Source organism: Salvelinus fontinalis, chromosome 26, assembly GCF_029448725.1.
Source record: "Salvelinus fontinalis isolate EN_2023a chromosome 26, ASM2944872v1, whole genome shotgun sequence".
Classification (NCBI taxonomy): domain Eukaryota; kingdom Metazoa; phylum Chordata; class Actinopteri; order Salmoniformes; family Salmonidae; genus Salvelinus; species Salvelinus fontinalis.
The window spans coordinates 38,105,063-38,122,831 of NC_074690.1; the positions used below are offsets into that span (position 1 = coordinate 38,105,063).

At 43.4% G+C, this 17,769-nt stretch overlaps 1 protein-coding gene and 1 pseudogene across 1 annotated transcript; both read left to right on the top strand.

The window, feature by feature from the left end:
- The first annotated feature begins 2,594 nt into the window (after positions 1–2,594).
- LOC129824497 (zygotic DNA replication licensing factor mcm6-B-like) lies at positions 2,595–10,371 on the top strand (annotated as a pseudogene).
- Positions 10,372–11,302: 931 nt separating this feature from the next.
- Positions 11,303–17,666, top strand: si:ch73-71c20.5 (DUF4748 domain-containing protein). The gene is made up of 3 exons (XM_055883801.1): positions 11,303–11,388; positions 15,526–15,823; positions 15,955–17,666. The coding sequence occupies exons 1-3, from the start codon at positions 11,310–11,312 to the stop codon at positions 16,109–16,111; spliced, it is 534 nt and encodes a 177-aa protein (XP_055739776.1). The 5' UTR covers positions 11,303–11,309; the 3' UTR covers positions 16,112–17,666.
- The last annotated feature ends 103 nt before the right edge of the window (positions 17,667–17,769 follow it).

Genomic DNA, 17,769 nt, shown 5'->3' on the forward strand with positions numbered 1-17,769 from the left:
TCTTGCCATAATATGGACTTGGTCTTTTACCAAGTAGGGCTACTTCCTCCTGATTCAGCTCACACCAGGCTTGAACCCAGGACCTCTGCCTTGCACGTGACCGCCCTCCTGGAGCATCTTCCAAGTCGGCACCACACAATACACTAGCTATTTGCTGGTGCAAGTGGGGACACAGTCTGAGGAGAAAGTTTCACACATCCCCATGTGCTTCACATACAAGCAAACACCTGGTAGGCATCCACCTTATTGCTTATCACCGGTTGTGTGTGAAATGTGAAAAAGCTGGACAGGTGAATGGCAGGCAGAGTAGGAGAGTAACAGATTATTTAAAAAACAGTAACTGTAATGCGTTACGTTACCAACAAAACAGTTGTAATCAGATTACAGATACTTCTGAAAAACTAGATTATTACTTCAAGGATTACTTTTAAATTCAGAAAGGAGGTTTGCAGAATATTTTTTTCCGACATGTCTGTTTTCTCAATGATATTCAAATCAGCATTGAAAAAAGGTGCAAATTTAAGTTTGTTCCATCCTGAGCGAGTTTTACCACAAATCAAAGTCCACTATGACGACACACCAAATGTGTTTGATGGATCTAGGGAAAAGAGCAGGAATAGGCTTTTGTAGGCTACTGTCCAAGCCATGTCTTCCAATGGCGCGGCTGCTGTCGGCATCCAATGATTATCTAACTTGAATAAACGCTTGGAGGTAAGGATGACACCAGTGGTGTTGTCTACGGCGATACGGATATCACTTATTATTGTTATCTACATAGGGCATTGATGTGAATCACACTTCTGCTCCCTCATTTTGCTAGTTCGGCTTTACGGATTTTGTCTGTTGTGGATTGCTGTTCACAAATCTAAAATGTACACACAAACCAAATAAAGGTTGAATTCAAGAAGTTTAAGCTGCCTATTAATCATTGTTTTTGAAACTAGTGGACAGCCAGTGAAACATGCACTCTTGCAACAGATGCACAGTGCGGATCCCAGCCTACAGAATAAAAATTGAGCTTTTATTGCTCAATCTAATTCCAGAGGCCTAATGGACACATGTTCAAACTCGCACACTTTTGATAGCCTTAAAGGGGCAATCTGTAGTTGCTACATTCATTTTTGAACTTATATTCAAAAATATACATATAAATCCATTGATTCTTGATGAATAGAACTTATAAATTCCTCATGAGCTTAGCTCAACTGTCACACTCAAGGAGAACCCAAAATATAAACTTGTTTTTCTCCAATGTTTGTAAACATTGCAAATGTAAACAAACACTGTAGAGCCTCATAACATGGTTAAAACAATACATGTTGATATTATGGATGTTCAGTCCTTGCATCTATAGCTCTGTCTATTAATCTGAGTGATTACATTTCTCCAGGCCCATCCCTCAGCTTTTTACCAAAACAGAGGTGGGGCAACCATTTTCTTATTGTTTCATCTTTGGATTTGCCCTTTAAACAGCTGCATATTATCAAGATATCAAAGAGTCACCAACAAAAAGATAAACAATAGGCCTATAGCAAATGCAGCATATGGCATTCATTATCCACATGTAAATAACACTTTTCAGTAGTGCTCAAAACATGCCATTCCATGAGCGCAGCATTTATTTTTTAACTCGATTCAATGAACCCAATCAGTCCTCCATGACAACACAATCATAAACAGCAGAGTAGGGCTGGATAGTAAGTCCTTAGTTTTGGGGATATGGTCAGGTAAAACAATTTGGCTAATCTATACTTCCATATTTCCAAGTCTTATTCTTGAAGGTCAAGGGGTTTAACATTTACGGGAATGACTGAAATTCTGATAGACTTTGGTTTTTAATGTAAAAATATAATTGAATTGTATTATTATATGTAGTAGAAAGCGATGGGTAAGATGAAGCCTACATAACCAACTCATAAAGTCAAATTTAACATCCATATATGGCCAGATATGTAAACTTTATTATTGATTTATCCTGCAATAGATGTGGTTTGATTGGTAACATACGTTTTGGTCTTCTTCTAATGCCTCTTAAGGGGAAAGTAATCTAAAAGTAACTGAATGTAATCAGATTACATTACTGAGTTTGGGTAATCCAAAAGTTGTTACTGATTACAATTTTGGACAGGTAATTAGTAACTTTAACGGAAAGTAACCTACCAACCCTGATGGCAGGTGATAAGCGATCTCCATGTTGCTCTCACCTGTCAGATAAGAGTTAACTACTGTGTACTCTGGAGGAGAGATGAGAGAGAAAGGCACATTGCCAGGGAGGACTGACAGGCTATGGTCCTTGTCCTTCCCCTGTGGAAGACCATGAAACCAGACAGTTTTGTTTGGATGTTAAATGACAAGACAGAGGCATTGATTCGAGTGACCAGTCTTTTTCAGTATATTGCAATACATCCGGGTATCCCAAGCACACCAGTTTCAGTAATTAACATTTACCAACAGATGGCATCACTGTGTCATCTTAAACCCATAACAAGTTTTTACAAAACCAACACGCAATATAATAATGCTGCATTTGAGAACCTGCTCTATCAGTTCAACAGCTACCTCTAGTGGCGAAACCGCAGAACTGTACCCCACCATCACTGGAAGTAGCTATTACCTGTAAGCGCTATGGTTTTACACAATGTTGCTCCTTCAAGGAGAAAATGGGTTGTTCATATTTGCATACCACATCTGATTGGCTAGAATCGTTCAGGCTTTTACACGGTGTCAAGATACAACGATGGGATTGGTCAACTGTGTCTCCCCAAACGTCACATGGTCCTTGTTATCGCGCGAAAAGTGCACTTTCTCTTCTCCAGCGTGCATGGTACGGTTCGTCAAGGGAAGACGGAAGAGATTTTAGAAACAATTTTATATTTCAGTATTAATCCAGTGAAAATATGGATCTTGCACAGACGACTCAGGAGAATGCGGGACAGATGGTGAAAGACGAGTTGGCAGAGAAATGCCAGAAGCTTTTCCAGGCTTTCTTAGAAGAGTGAGTGACATTATGTTATTGTTCTTCTTGGTACCTAACGTTAGCTGACTGGTAGATTTATAGCTAGCTAGATAATAGCATTCTCTCAACCAGCTTCATGAGCTAGACACCAGGAATTATTTTCCAACAGTCTTAAAGGAGTTCCCACATACGCTGAGCACTTGTTGGCTGTTTTTCTTTCAGTCTGGGGTCCAATTGAACCCAAACCATCTCAATTGGGTTGAGGTCGGGTGATTGTAGAGGCCAGGTCATCTGATGCAGCACTCCATCACTCTCCTTCTTGGTGAAATAGCCCTTACACGGCCTGGAGGTGTGTTTTGGGTCCTTGTCCTGTTGGGGGAAAAAATGATAGTCCCACTAAGCGCAATCCAGATGGGATGACATATCGCTACAGAATGCTGTGGTAGCCATGCTGGTTAAGTGTGCCTTGAATTCTAAATAAATCACAGAGTGTCACCAGCAAAGCACCCCCACACCATTACACCACCTCCTCAATGCATCACCGTGGGAACCACACATGCACAGATCATCCATTCACCTACTCTGCGTCTCACAAAGACACTGCCATTGGAACCAAAAATATCAAATTTGGACTCATCAGACCAAAGGACAGATTTCCACTGGTCTAATGTCCATTGCTCATGTTTCTTGGCCCAAGCAAGTCTCTTCTTCTTACTGGTGTCCTTTTAGTAGTGGTTTCTTTGCCGCAATTCAAACATAAAGGCCTGATTCATATAGTCTGCTCTGAACAGTTGATGTTGAGATATGTCTGTTACTTGAACTCTGTGAAACATTTATTTGGCCTGCAATCTGAGGTGCAAGTAATTGCTGATTTCTGAAGCTGGTAACTTTAATGAACTTATCCTCTGTAGCAGAGGTAACTCTGGGTCTTCCTTTCTTGTGGTGGTCCTCATGAGAGCCAGTTTCATCATAGCCCTTGATGGTTTTTGCGACTGCACTTGAAGAAACTTTCAAAGTTCTTGAAATGTTCTGTATTGACTGACCTTCATGTCTTAAAGTACTGATGGACTGTATTTTCTCTTTGCTTATTTGAGCCGTTCTTGCCATAATATGGACTTGGTCTTTTACCAAGTAGGGCAATCTGTATAACACCCCTACCTTGTCACAATACAACTGTTTGGCTCAAACGCATTAAGGAAAGAAATTCCACAAATTTACTTTTAACAAGGCACACCTGTTAATTGAAAAGCATTCCAGGTGACTAACTCGTGAGAAAATGCCAAGAGTTTGCAAAGCTGTCATCAAGGCAAAAATGGTGGCTACTTTGAATGAATCTCAAATATAAATATTTTGATTTAACACTTTTTTGGTTACTACTTGATTCCATACTTGTTATTTCATAGTTTTGATGTCTTCACTATTATTATAGAATGTGGAAAATAGTAAAAATAAACAAACCCTTGAATAAGTACGTGTCCAAACTATGGACTGGTACTGTATTTTTGTATTTATTTTACCTTTATTCAACTAGGCAAGTCAGTTAAGAACAAATTCTTATTTTCAATGACGGCCTAGGAACAGTGGGTAAAACTGCCTGTTCAGGAACAGAACGACAGATTTATATGTGTTTGTTTTTTAAGGAACTTAGTCCTGCTTTAAACTTACTCTTAAAAGTTGTAGCAGTAGAATGTACAAGCCATAAGATTCCTGAACATCTAATCAAATGACTACCCAGACTATTTGCATTGCCCCCCTCTTTTACGCTGCTGCTACTCTCTGTTTATTATCTATGCATAGCCACTTTAATAACTCTACCTACATGTTACCTCGACTAACTGGTGCCCCCGCACATTGACTCTGTACCGGTACCCCCCTGTATATAGCATCGCTATTGTTATTTTACTGCTGCTCTTTAATTAGTTGTAACTTTTGTTTTCTTTTTTTATTTAATTTTGTGTTCATTTTTTCTTAACTGCATTGTTGGTTAAGGGCTTGTAAGTAAACATTTCACTGTAACCTGTTGTATTCGCCGCATGTGACAAATTCAATTTGATTCGATTTGAATTGGGTAGGGCATCATCAGTTCCTCTTGTCATGTTAGTCATTTTATACCTGAGAGAGCTATTTATAACTTGTCAGAAATGCCCAAATGAACTAGCCCATGTCAGTTAACGTTTTGTCATTTAGGTTTTTAGCCCATAGATATTGTTGTAATTTTTTAGTCACTCAAATATGAACAGTGCTTATTCCCATAGAGATAGACGTGGGGCTTGGGTGGGGCGCGCGGGATGTTCCCCAGTGCTGGAAGTGGGGCCCCCCTGAGTTGGAAAACGTTCGGGAACCCCTGTGCTACAGCAACTTTTTTTTTTTTTTATCGCATCTTAACATTTTTTGGGACTGTTAAAACCTAGCAAGCTAGCTAGCTAACAAGCACGTTGAAGTTGGTTAAGATGTGCACATAGTCGGTCTAGCCTCATACGAGTCCTCTAATAACCTTATACATCAGGTATACATGAAAACAGGATGCATAGGAGTAATACAACTGTTTGTTTGTTTGTGTGTGTGTGTAGGTAGGTACCAGACATCAGACATCAGTGAGGTGAAGTATGTCCGTGATGCTGAGGAGCTGATCAGGCCTGAGAGAAACACTCTGTTGGTCTCCTTCACTGATCTGGGAGCATTTAACCAGGAACTGGCGACCACCGTCCAGGAGGAGTTCTACGGGTAGTTACAGATCTAGGACCAGAAGAAGAGGCCAGACACTATTCCTAAAAAAATTAAAGGCATTTATTACAAATCCATTAAAAAAACGGTGTGACATTCATGACACAGACCTTCATAAGACCTTCCCCAAACTCTAAAGCCCAGTTCAGATACAACAGCCGAGAGGATGAGAGGCAGTTTTAGAACAAGGTTTGCTTGATCTGAACGGTCTCGTTTTAGAACGTTTCACGTCCGACGCGGAAGTTTCCGATGTTCAACATGTCAAATCTTATCCCGAGACTTACGACGAGATGGAGCCGTTTAGCCAATCAAAAAGGTACAGTGCGCTGACGTTCTGTTTTTAGCCAATCAAAAAGGTACAGTGCGCTGACGTTCTGTTTTTAGCCAATCAAAAAGGTACAGTGCGCTGACGTTCTGTTTTTAGCCAAGCAGCTAGCTATACATCTGACGTGTCACAAAGTAGGCCCTGTTTCTGGAGCATGCATTTAAATCATACTTGTTTGCTACAACACCTTGCTACAGCAAGTGGCAATTTAGTTTCAAATTTCTATCGCGTCATTGTAAAAAAACACCGGAAATGGTCCCAACCACCCGTCTTTTTATATCTTAATGCCCCCTCTTTATTCTAAAACTGCCGATATGTACACACACCGATAGACAGACACAATCACACCGGCATGACACGCACACGGTTCACACTGGCATGACCCATTTCCCCATCTCTCTCTAGGTGTGCGAGCAGAGACCAGTTCCTGTGTAGGAGGGAGACAGGGTTATGAGAACGAGGGCCTTCGCGGTCTTAAAGCCCTGGGAGTCAGAGAGCTGTCCTACAGACTGGCCTTCCTCGCCTGCCATGTGGCTCCTACCAACCCCAGGGTACGACACCCTCACTCAAACCTTGGAGACACACACACACCTACACTACCTCAGGCTACAAACTAGTGGACATATCACGCATGCATGTACGACATTTGTTTGAAGGGAGTTGTAATCGTGTGTGTAGTTCGGAGGGAAGGAGCTGCGTGACGAGGATCAGACAGCAGAGAGCATCAAGAGCCAGATGTCAGTTCAGGAGTGGGAGAAGGTGTTTGAGATGAGCCAAGACAAGGACCTCTACCACATCCTCAGCACCAGTCTCTTCCCCACCATACACGGTCAGCACTACACTATCACTACAAACACAGCCTTTGCATGGGGTATTTCCTAGCCACTGTGCTTCTACACCTGAATCGCTTGCTGTTTGGGGTTTGAGGCTGGGTTATAAATAAATGTGATATTCTGTGTGTGTGTGGCAAATTTTGTCATCAAAGAAAGACTTACAAATCTGAGTTGGATGACTGTTCAAAACGTATTTTCCCAGTCTGACTTCCCAGTTGCAATGCTTGCGGTTAGCCACTGTCACGATTCCTTCCAAACCACTCATTGTTGAATTTGCAATTACCAACTTGTTGTGTAATGTTTATGTCCAATGGCCGATGAGCACCGATACGTTTTATATTTTCTCTTCATTACTTCTCTTCATATGACGAGGATTAAAAAGGACTTGATTCACGATGATGACTGCTAGCTAAGATTGTGAAAATAAGATGTTGACGCGATCAGTCCAATCAAAGCTACTGTACATTTATGTATTTACATATCATCTTTTTATTCATTTTTTGCTAAAAATGTGGGTCCCAAAACCGGTGGGGCTAGGCGCCACCTGCCCTGAATGACGGGTCATCACTGATACCCACGTATACTTACACACACTGTGCCCTCTCTCTCAGGCATGTGGAGGAGTTAAGTCCCAGGGCTGTGTACACCAGTGGGAAGGCCACTAGTGCAGCTGGTTTAACAGCAGCCGTGGTTCGAGACGAGTCACACGAGTTCGTCATCGAGCCCGGAGCTCTCATGCTCGCTGACAACGTGAGTGTGTGTGTGAGCTGAGGATGTTGCGTGTGTGTGTGTATTTGCATTTCTGTCTGTTTTGTGCTTAAAGTTGGATGTGCTGCCCTTTGTCCACAGGGTGTGTGTTGTATCGATGAGTTTGACAAGATGGAAACCAGAGACCAAGTGGCCATCCATGAGGCCATGGAGCAACAGACCATCTCCATCACTAAAGCTGGAGTCAAGGTACACACACACACACACACACACACACCATCACTAAAGCTGGAGTCAAGGTACACACACACACACACACACCATCACTAAAGCTGGAGTCAAGGTACACACACACACACACCATCACTAAAGCTGGAGTCAAGGTACACACACACACACACACCATCACTAAAGCTGGAGTCAAGGTACACACACACACACTCTCCCTCTGACCTCCCTCCCTGTCCTCCAGGCCACTCTGAATGTCCGTACGTCCATCCTGGCGGCTGCTAACCCGGTCGGTGGTCGCTACGACCGCAGCAGGAGTCAAACAGAACGTCAACCTGTCCGCTCCCATCATGCTCCGCTTCGACCTCTTCTTCATCCTAGTGGACGACTGCAATGAGGTGTGTTCTGTGTGTGTGTGTGTGTGTATGTGTAAGAGAGAACATTTGTGTGTGTGTGTGAATAATGGTGTGTGTATAATTACTAATGGAAATGTGTGTGTAGGTGACAGACTATGCCATACCAGGCGTATCTTGGATCTGCACTCTCGCATTGAGAACTCAGTAGACAGACTCTACTCTCTGGATGAGGTCAGAAGATACCTGCTCTTCGCCCGGCAGTTCAAACCCAAGGTAAGTGCTGTGTGTGTGTGTGTGTGTGTGTGTGTGTGTGTGTGTGTGTGTGTGTGTGTGTGTGTGTGTGTGTGTGTGTGTGTGTGTTAAGGATTTTCACACTGAGTATATTTACATGCACTCTAATAATTAGATATTAAGCTGATTTATGGCATTAGTCATGTAAACACCTTACTCTGATTATCATATGATCCATTTTGCATCATCATCATGATGTGGCCGGTGACACTTTGCTTCTTGAAAGTCCAATATCTTGAAAACATGACTGCTGACACCAATTTTGGGACTGTATCAACATTGGACAAATGAAAAGAAAAACAAAATACTGTTTTTGAGTGCATTATCCCTTTAAAATCGATTTAAAAACACCTCGATTTTTAAGCAATCTTTCGCAATATTAAAGACATGTAAACACCTTAATAGGAGGTTCAGCAGTGTATTGGACCTGCGAGTGTGCTTGAGTTTCTCATTCGCACCAGTGAAGTGAGTTCGCAAAATGTAGCCTGATTTCAGAATCGTCCATGTAACTGTTTTAATTGAAGTATTATATTAAATCTGAGTATTCACAATAAATCGTACTATTGAATGCACGTAAACATATCCAATGTCTGCGTTTCTGTGCTGTGATGGGGCTTATGCCCAATTCCAATGGAATAGTACTGATGTGGCTGAATTTGTGTTTGTGCGTAGATCTCTGGTGAGTCCGAGGAGTTCATCGTGGAGCACTACAAACGGCTGCGTCAGCGCTGGGGGCGTGGCCAAGTCGGCCTGGCGAATCACGGTGCGGCAGCTGGAGAGCATGATCCGCCTCTCTGAGGGCATGGCCCGCATGCACTGCTGCGACGAGGTTAGAGGTCACGCAGCCTATACCCAACGTACCAAGAACTTAGACGCGCAACGCTCTCACAACTGCTTTCTGCTCTCAAAACCTGCGTTTCCTTGTTTGGTTCTGTCCTGAAGGATTGATCAAGTTTGCTCTGTCGGTTTGTCATAGATTGTTGTTCCCGGCAGGTCCAGCCCGAGCACGTGAAGGAGGCATTCCGCCTGCTGAATAAGTCCATCATCAGAGTGGAGACGCCTGACGTCAATCTGGAACAAGACCAGGAGATGAAGGAGGAAGAGGAGGGAGAGAACGGTACACAACCACTAGTACTACTGCCGCTTTACGCCAGATATTTACATGTACTGACACCTCTCTGTCTCTCTGCAGGTCGTGACGTTCCCAACGGAGGGAATGGCGTAAACGGCCAGGTTAACGAGCACGCTGATGAAATGAACAGCCACTCCAACGGAACTAACGGCGGCACCAACGGAGTTAACGGACACACCGACGTTGTGAGCGGCCACTCTGACAGCCGCCGCCGCGTCTGACCTTCCCAGAGGACCGCCGCATCTCCAACCTGCTGGTGCTGCATCTCCGCAGGGCCGAAGAGGGTAAGACACACAAAACGCACACATTCTACATGTGGACAGTCTGTTATGCAGCGGTTAACTGTTTACCTGTGTGCGCAGCCGAGGAGGAAGAGGAGATGAAGAAGAGTGCAGTAATCAACTGGTATCTGAAGGAGATGGAGTCAGAGATCGACTCAAGAGGAGCTCGTCAACAAGAAGAGCCTGATAGAGAAAGTCCTGCACAGACTAGTGCACTACGTAAGAACACACAAACACACCCATTGCAGCGTTGAGTCGGAGTAATAACACCTCTAGAGACCTTAATGTCCAACAGACATCTTTACTATTACTGTTTTTCTTCCCTCTCCATCTGTAGAATCATATCCTGATAGCGCTGTCTCAGGGAGGGCTGAAAGGGTCAGAGACGGAGGCACAGGAAGAAGTTCTGGTCGTCAAACCCCAACTACACTCTGGAGGACTAGACTCATCCCCTCCAACTCCCTCCCTAGCACTTTCCCCCTCCTCAATCGCCTCTTTCTATGGCTTTTACGTTGGACTCCAATTCAAGTTTTTGTTGAATGTTGGTCAGTGTAATTACATTCTCAACATTTGTCATGTTTAATTTTATTGCTGCTTTATAGAGTTTTTAAACGACTTTACCCTGTTTTAAGCCTTTTATTTGTATTCTTGTGGCCAGGTGAATAATATGTTAATAAATATGTTGCTCTGATTTCTCCAGAGCATTTACTGGCATATGGCTGTTTGTGGGTCTCCTCAGTTAACATGATGTTAATCCTGACTAGCATGGTTTTACCTCCCATGTTAAATGTATGTATAAAAGAATACACACAAATTAAAGTCTACCCTTTGATGCATGTTTTTTTTTTTTATGAAATAACTGTTGTGGAAAAATGCTTCCCCAAAAAACAAAGAAGAATAATCAAATGTTTGCTATTGTTTATGCCCTCCTTGTCGCCAGTGATGTTTCGGGGAACACTAATGCAATATGCTTCAAAATAAAATGACTAAAACCAAAACGAAACTAGAAATTATAATGGGCCTACATTCATGCAGTTTCTTGACTGTCCAGCTCACTGATAATCACCAAAATGAAAGAAAGACAGTCGGGGAGAATTGAAAATTCCCAAACGGATGAATAGAGGGACTATTTTTAGCAAATTTTTACAGCGAGTAAATATTACACATTTTCAGTATGGCCCTCTGGAGCTCTTTGAAGACCGAATCCCAGTTCTAAATGAGCTTGAGACCCCTACAGTAAACATTTAGCAAAGATAATTAAGTTATTAACCTTGGGTGGAGGGGGGGGGGGTCACATTTATACCTAGTTGGAGTTGATATGATGATTGTAATGAATGAATATAGCCAAAGATAATCATGTAACGCATCTTCTGATAAATATAATTATACAAATAACACTGGCTGGCAAATCTATCGGTGAATCGTCCGCTAGGTGGCAGCAGAGGGCCGTAGAAAGCATGAATGACGCTTTGCGCATGCCCAAGCCGACTCCACTTTTACATAACAAGATGGCGGCGCCCTGTAGGAAGCTTGCGAGGACGGGGATGTTTAAAGGTATGTTTACTCTGAACAGCTTAAAAGCACCTTTATTTCGACATAACTCATAAACAGAGGGTGTCAGCAGTTTTTAGGGGAAAAACTGTTCCTCTCCTTGTCTGGTGGTTTGAAAACAGGTCAGATGAAAGCATCAACACCACGGGTAACTTCCACAAAGCTTTGAACGATTTGAGAGACAAGGCAAGAAGGGCCTTCTACGCCGTCAAAAATGAACATTAAATTCGACATCCCAATTAGGATGTGGCAAAAAATACTTCAGTCAGTTATAGAACCAATTGCCCTCTGACGTCTGGGCATAGAGAGCCTATACAATTACTAGAGGGGATATCATAAACCTGTAATAGGGCCAAAATGGTACCTATCTTGGTCAGGGAGAAAATCAAAACCAGTCTTAAATATTGTCATATAATTATAAATACAGTTTACATGGGTTTTATACCAATTTTATGTATAAATAGCATTTAAAATGCTGTATATGTGAACAGACAATAAATGTCTCAATGTGTTTTCTTGGAAAGCTGTGCGTGCCATTATATGATACAATATCAGTACTTGTTGCATGTACAACTTGTCTAAGTCCTATTATCAACTGATTTCAGCCAGTGTATGGCTGTGGATTGGCTGCATTGCTGGAATGGAATGTTGGCATATTGGCAGTTAACTTAAAAAAAGATATAATGGAATCATTCCTCAAACTGGCTAGCTAGTTAATACACATGCAGTGCAGATAATATCCTATCACAGCACTGACAAATCATGGCTGACCTTTTGACCATCATAAGAAGGTGAATGTTCTTTCTGGTATTCAAATTCCTAATTATATGGGTCTGGGGTCCTCTCACCAACCAAGAATCCACAAAATGGGACAAATACCAAATTGAGACGCTGCATGCAGAATTCTGCAAAAACATCCTCTGTGTGCAATGTAAAACACCAAATAATGCACACGTAGCAGAATTAGAGAAATATCCGCTAATTATCAAAATCCAGAAAAGAGTTGTTAAATTCTACAACCACCTAAAAGGAAGTGATTCTCAAACCTTCCATAACAAAGCCATTACATACAGAGAGATTAACCTAAAGAAGAGTCCCCTCAGCAAGCTGGTCCTGGGGCTCTGTTCACGAACACAAGCAGAACCTACAGAGCCCCAGGACAACGACACCATTAGACCCAACCAAATCATGACAAAACAAAAAGATAATTACTTGACACATTGGAAAGAGCTAACAAAAAAAAAAAAAAAGCCAACTGGAATGCTATTTGGCCCTAAAGAGTACACAGTGGCAGAATACCTGACCACTGTGACTGACCCAAAATGAAGGAAGGCTTTGACTATGTATGGACTCAGTGAGCTTAGCTTTGCTATTGAGAGTTCACCGTAGGCAGACCGAGAGAGAAGACAGGCATATGTGCCCACTGCCCACAAAATTTGGTGGAAACTGAGCTGCACTTCCTAACCTCCTGCCAAATGTATGACCATATTAGAGATGCATATTTCCCTCAGATTACACAGACCCACAAAGAATCGACAGTTACTAACCTCGATTTCGACTTCAATTCCGACTCAGCTGTTCCCTTGTTCATTCCATTGTTTTACCAAAACGCTGCAGGCGTAGATGCAGCAGACGAGTCGGCATCCTTCTAAAACTGAGACGGAAGATAATATTGACCGGCACTTCCCTATGTTCTATTGGCAAATGTCTAGTCACTCGAGAATAAGATGGGAGACTCTCGAACGAAGCTCATCCATCAGAGACTTGAAAAGCAGCAATATTATATGCCTCGCAGAGATGTGGCTCTGTCACATCAAATACAATTGTATTGGTCACATACACATATTTACCAGATGTTATTGCGAGTGTAGCGAAATGCTTGTGTTCCTAGCTCCAACAGTGCAGTAGTATGTATGTTGAACTCAGTGGTTTCTCCATGCAGTGGCACAATTGGACGAAGGCGGCCTCGGGCAAGTCCAAGGGGGGGGGGGCCTCTTCATAAACAACAACTTGTGCGCTGTTTGCATTGTGAAAGAAATGTTGAGCTTTCACTCACCTGATATAGCATACCACATGGTAAGCAGCAGGTTTTTATCTACCAAGAGAGTTCTCATCTGTAATTATCAGGGCTGTCTATATCCCTTCGCAAGCCAACACCACTTTGGCGCTTAACGAACTGCATGGGGTCATAAACAAACGAGAAGCCGCTCACCCAGAGGCAGCATTTCTTGCAGGTGGAGACATTAACGTGAGGAGAACTTAAAACCTTTCTACATCACTTTTACCAACACGGCTCCTGCGCCACGAGGGGCGCTAAAACTGTAGAACACTTTTATTCTACCCACAGAAATGCATACAAGGTCCTCCCTTTGGCAAATTCGATCACGACTCTATTATCCTGCTTTTATTTATTTTAACCGGAGGTTAAATCGAAGGTCGAGTCATGCGTCCTCCGATACATGACCTGCCAAACCACGCTTCTTAACACCCGCCCGCTTAACCCGGAAGCCAGCCGCACCAATGTGTCGTAGGAAACACTGTTCAAGCGCCCGGCCTGCCACAAGGAGTTGCTAGAGCGCGATGAGCCAAGTAAAGCCCCCCGGCCAAACCCTCCCCTAACCTGGAAGACGCTAGGCCAATTGTGTGCCGCCCTATGGGACTCCCGGTCACGGCCGGTTGTTACACAGCCTGGGATCGAGATGAAGCAGACGCGAGGATACAAGACCGTTTTGCTAGTACAGACTGGGAAATGTTCCGGGTTCGCCCGATAGCATTGAGGAGTTTACCACATCAGTCACAGGCTACATCAATAAGTGCATAGACCACGTCATCCCCACAGTGACTATACGAACGTATCCAAATCAAAAACCATGGATTACAGGCAATATCCCCGCTTGGCTATCAAACATGCAAAAGGACAATATAGGAGGAAGTTGGAATCCTATTACACCGGCTCCGACACTTGTCGTATGTGGCAGGGCTTGCAGACGATAACGGATTACAAAGGGAAACCCAACCGTCAGATGCCCGGTGATGCAAAACTCTCAAATGAGCTAAATACTTGTTATGCTCGCTTCGAGGAATACAACACTGAGTCGTGTGAAAGCCCCTGTTGTTCCGGATGACTGCGTGAGTTGAGGCAGCCTACAGGGAGGTGGTCAGAGAATTAGCATTGTGGTGCCAGGACAAGAACCTCTCCCTCAACGTCAGTAAGATCAGGAAGCCAATTGTGGACTACAGGAAAGAGGGGAGAGCATGCCCCCTATCCACATTGACAGGGCTGTAGTGTAGCGGGTCGAGAGCTTCAAGTTCCTTGGCGTCCACATTACTAAGGACTTAACAGTGCACGGCCATGCCTCTTCCCCTGCAGGAGGCTGAAAAGATTTGACATGGGCCCTCGAATCCTGAAAAGGTCCTACAGCTGCACCATTGAGAGCATCTTGACTGGCTCCATCACCTCTTAGTATGGCAAATGCACCGCAAATTGTTACAGAAGGTAGTGCGGACAGCCCTGTACATCACTGGGTCGAGCTCCCTGCCATGCAGGACCACTATCTCAGGAGGTGTCAGAGGAAGGCCCGAAAAATTGCCAACAACTCCAACCACCCTAAACATAGACTCTTCACTCTGCCATCGTCCGTTAAACAGTATAGAAGCATCGTCTCTCGAACCAACAGGCTCTGAGACGGCTTGGGGGAAAAGCTATGACTGCTAAATAGTTAATTAAATGGTTACCCGAACAACCTTGCACTGACTCTATGCACGCTCACAAGACTCGAGTGAGGATTCGAGTGAGCTCCAAAACTATTGGGACAGTGACAAATGTTGTTTTGCCTCTGTACTTCAGCACTTTGAATAGTCATTGCGTGCTATGAATATGGGACCAAATACTAAACTTTTTACTACTTTAATACACAAATGAATTTGTCCCAATACTTTTGGTCCCCTAAATGGGGGGACTATGTACCAAAAGTGCTGTAATTTATAAACGGTTCACCCAATATGGGTAAAAAGACATCGTCTAATTATTTTTTTTTTAAGTGTCATACTCATCGTCAACATCTCTAACGCACAGATCCTGAGGCAGCTGAAGCTGAAGGCTAGAATTATTTGACCTGACCAATACTCTCACTGTTTTAGGTTTGTGTCCGATTTCAGGCCGGTCACTATGGACACAAAGGTGCCTGGTCAAGTTACAGGCTCTGAGGTGCATTCCTCCCCGGTGTCTCACCCGACTCTACCGGCCACTGACCACCACCAGGTCGACACTGATCAGCACCAAAACAGAACAGCCGAGAAGCACCGATCAGCAGAAAACGACTGACACGCAGAAAGAGCAAAAGAAAGAGACTGAGGAGGAGGAGGAGGAGGAGGAGGGACCAGCGTACATCCCCACGAGAAAGGCCAAGAACCCCATGATGAAGATCGGCTATGCCTGGTGAGAGACCCTCTTCTCTAACGTGGTTTATATTCAGATTTCTGTTGTAGAGAAACAGCTGACAATTTGATATTGTATTTCAGGTGAATAACCCCCTTGGTAAGTTCCCCCTCTCTATCCCCTCTCTATAGGATGATAGGTCTCCCTGCAGGTATAATAGGGTTCATCCTGACCAAGAGAGAGGTGGATAAGAACCGCCTGAAGCAGCTGAGGATTCGCCAGCGGATGAACCGGTCCAATGAAGGAGAGTACGAGGGCAGCCGCTACCGCAACAACAGACTGGACTGATCCCAACTACATTGAGAAGATGTGTGTGTGCGTACTTGAGTGAATGTGTATGTCTGCAGCCTGTGTGTGTGTTCACTGCCTCTGCTACCATTGGACTGACGAAGCGTTAAAAAGAGACTGATGTATACAGATTGGAAACAGTTGTTGAGAGACACCCGTACTACTTTGCTCGGTGTTCACACCTACAAGAATGTATATGAATCAACTGTAAACAAGTCCATGATGATCACACAGACTGTCTGCGTGGGTCAGTATAGGATCCAGAGTTCTTCCTATGTCTTGACCTTTATCAGGAAAACGCTGGCCATGTCACTCTGCTACGTTCAACAGACCTTTTCTTTCCAGATTTTTGAAACGTGCACCCTGCAAACTGTGTTCCCATATGATTTCTCTCAACAGTCAATCGTTTAATATCAATAGTCTAAAACATCCATTCTTCTCATGTGGTAGAATAGAAGCTTGTATTTTAATGTTTGGAGTTGTGAATTTGGGCCTTTTCTCAGTTTTCTGCTATGTCATCAAATGTTCTGTTCTGAGGGTTCTAAACACATTTGAGCCTAGAACTGTATGTTCAAGCCAGTACATGACAATTAGGCTAAACATTTCACAATACTATAATAGGTACACTGTATGTGTTAACAAGTACATCAGAAACAGTTATTGCATTTACATAAAATGAAAATGAATTTACATCTATAAGATGGCATCACTGAGACAAGACCACTACCAAACAGCGTATCAAAATCACGCCAATCAGCCCAGAGCTTTCGCTCATGATTACCTTGTTGTTACCTATGTTTAAATCATAGAAAAGCAGAGTAAAAATAAATACAAAAAAGAGCAGCGGATAATTTATCCAGAGTGGGTGGAGGAGGTGAGGCCAGACAGGGTAGTCATCTGCTCTTACTCCTGTGCAGTACTGATGAGCTTAAATTAATATGTGTCTCAGAGCAGACATGATGTATTGTATGAAGTTTTGCAGTGTTTGTATGGGGTGAAATAGATGGGGGGTATTTGTGATGTTCCTCTGGGTACCAGCTCATGTGGGTGTAGAGGGGAATGAGGAAGTGGATATTATTGCCAATCAGGCTCTTAAACATCCTGATGTTGAGATGGAATTGTCAATTAGTAAAGCAGAAGCTAATGGATTAATAAGAACAGTGGCAGGAGTTGTGGAACAGGGGGAGTAAGGGAAGACATGTGTATAAGATTCAGGAAAAGGTGGGGGCAGGGAGGACCTCAGGCCAAAGAGAGAAGGGAGGAAAGTGTAGTCACAAGGCTAAAGAGTGCATTGAAAGGGGTGGGGAAACATCCGACTGGGAGGTGTGATCATTGTCAGGAAGGAGATAGAGACAGTGGAACATGTTCTGTTTCAGTGCCAGAAATATGTGATAAAGGGAGCGATTGCCATTAGATTTGAGGAGTTGAAGAGCCTTCATTGTCTCTGGTCCACACTCCAGTCCAGTTGGTGCCGGTAATGCACCTTAAAGTTGGTTGCCAACCGCCATATGAAATCCACAGAAGAAGAAGTAAAAATAAAACCTCTCTACTTTGACGTTTCCTCTATCCATGTCTCAGAGCAACATTGATATCAGGGGACCCTTTTCACAGTACAAGACTCAGATGCGCGCGGCAGTAAGAAAGCAGTCGCCATATGC

Coding starts and splice junctions, on each gene's coding strand:
- si:ch73-71c20.5 (XM_055883801.1), top strand. CDS start 11,310: ATGCCCAAGCCGACTCCACTTTTACATAACAAGATGGCGGCGCCCTGT. Junction 11,389..15,525: donor GAGGACGGGGATGTTTAAAG/GTATGTTTACTC, acceptor TCACTGTTTTAG/GTTTGTGTCCGATTTCAGGC. Junction 15,824..15,954: donor ATGAAGATCGGCTATGCCTG/GTGAGAGACCCT, acceptor CCCTCTCTATAG/GATGATAGGTCTCCCTGCAG.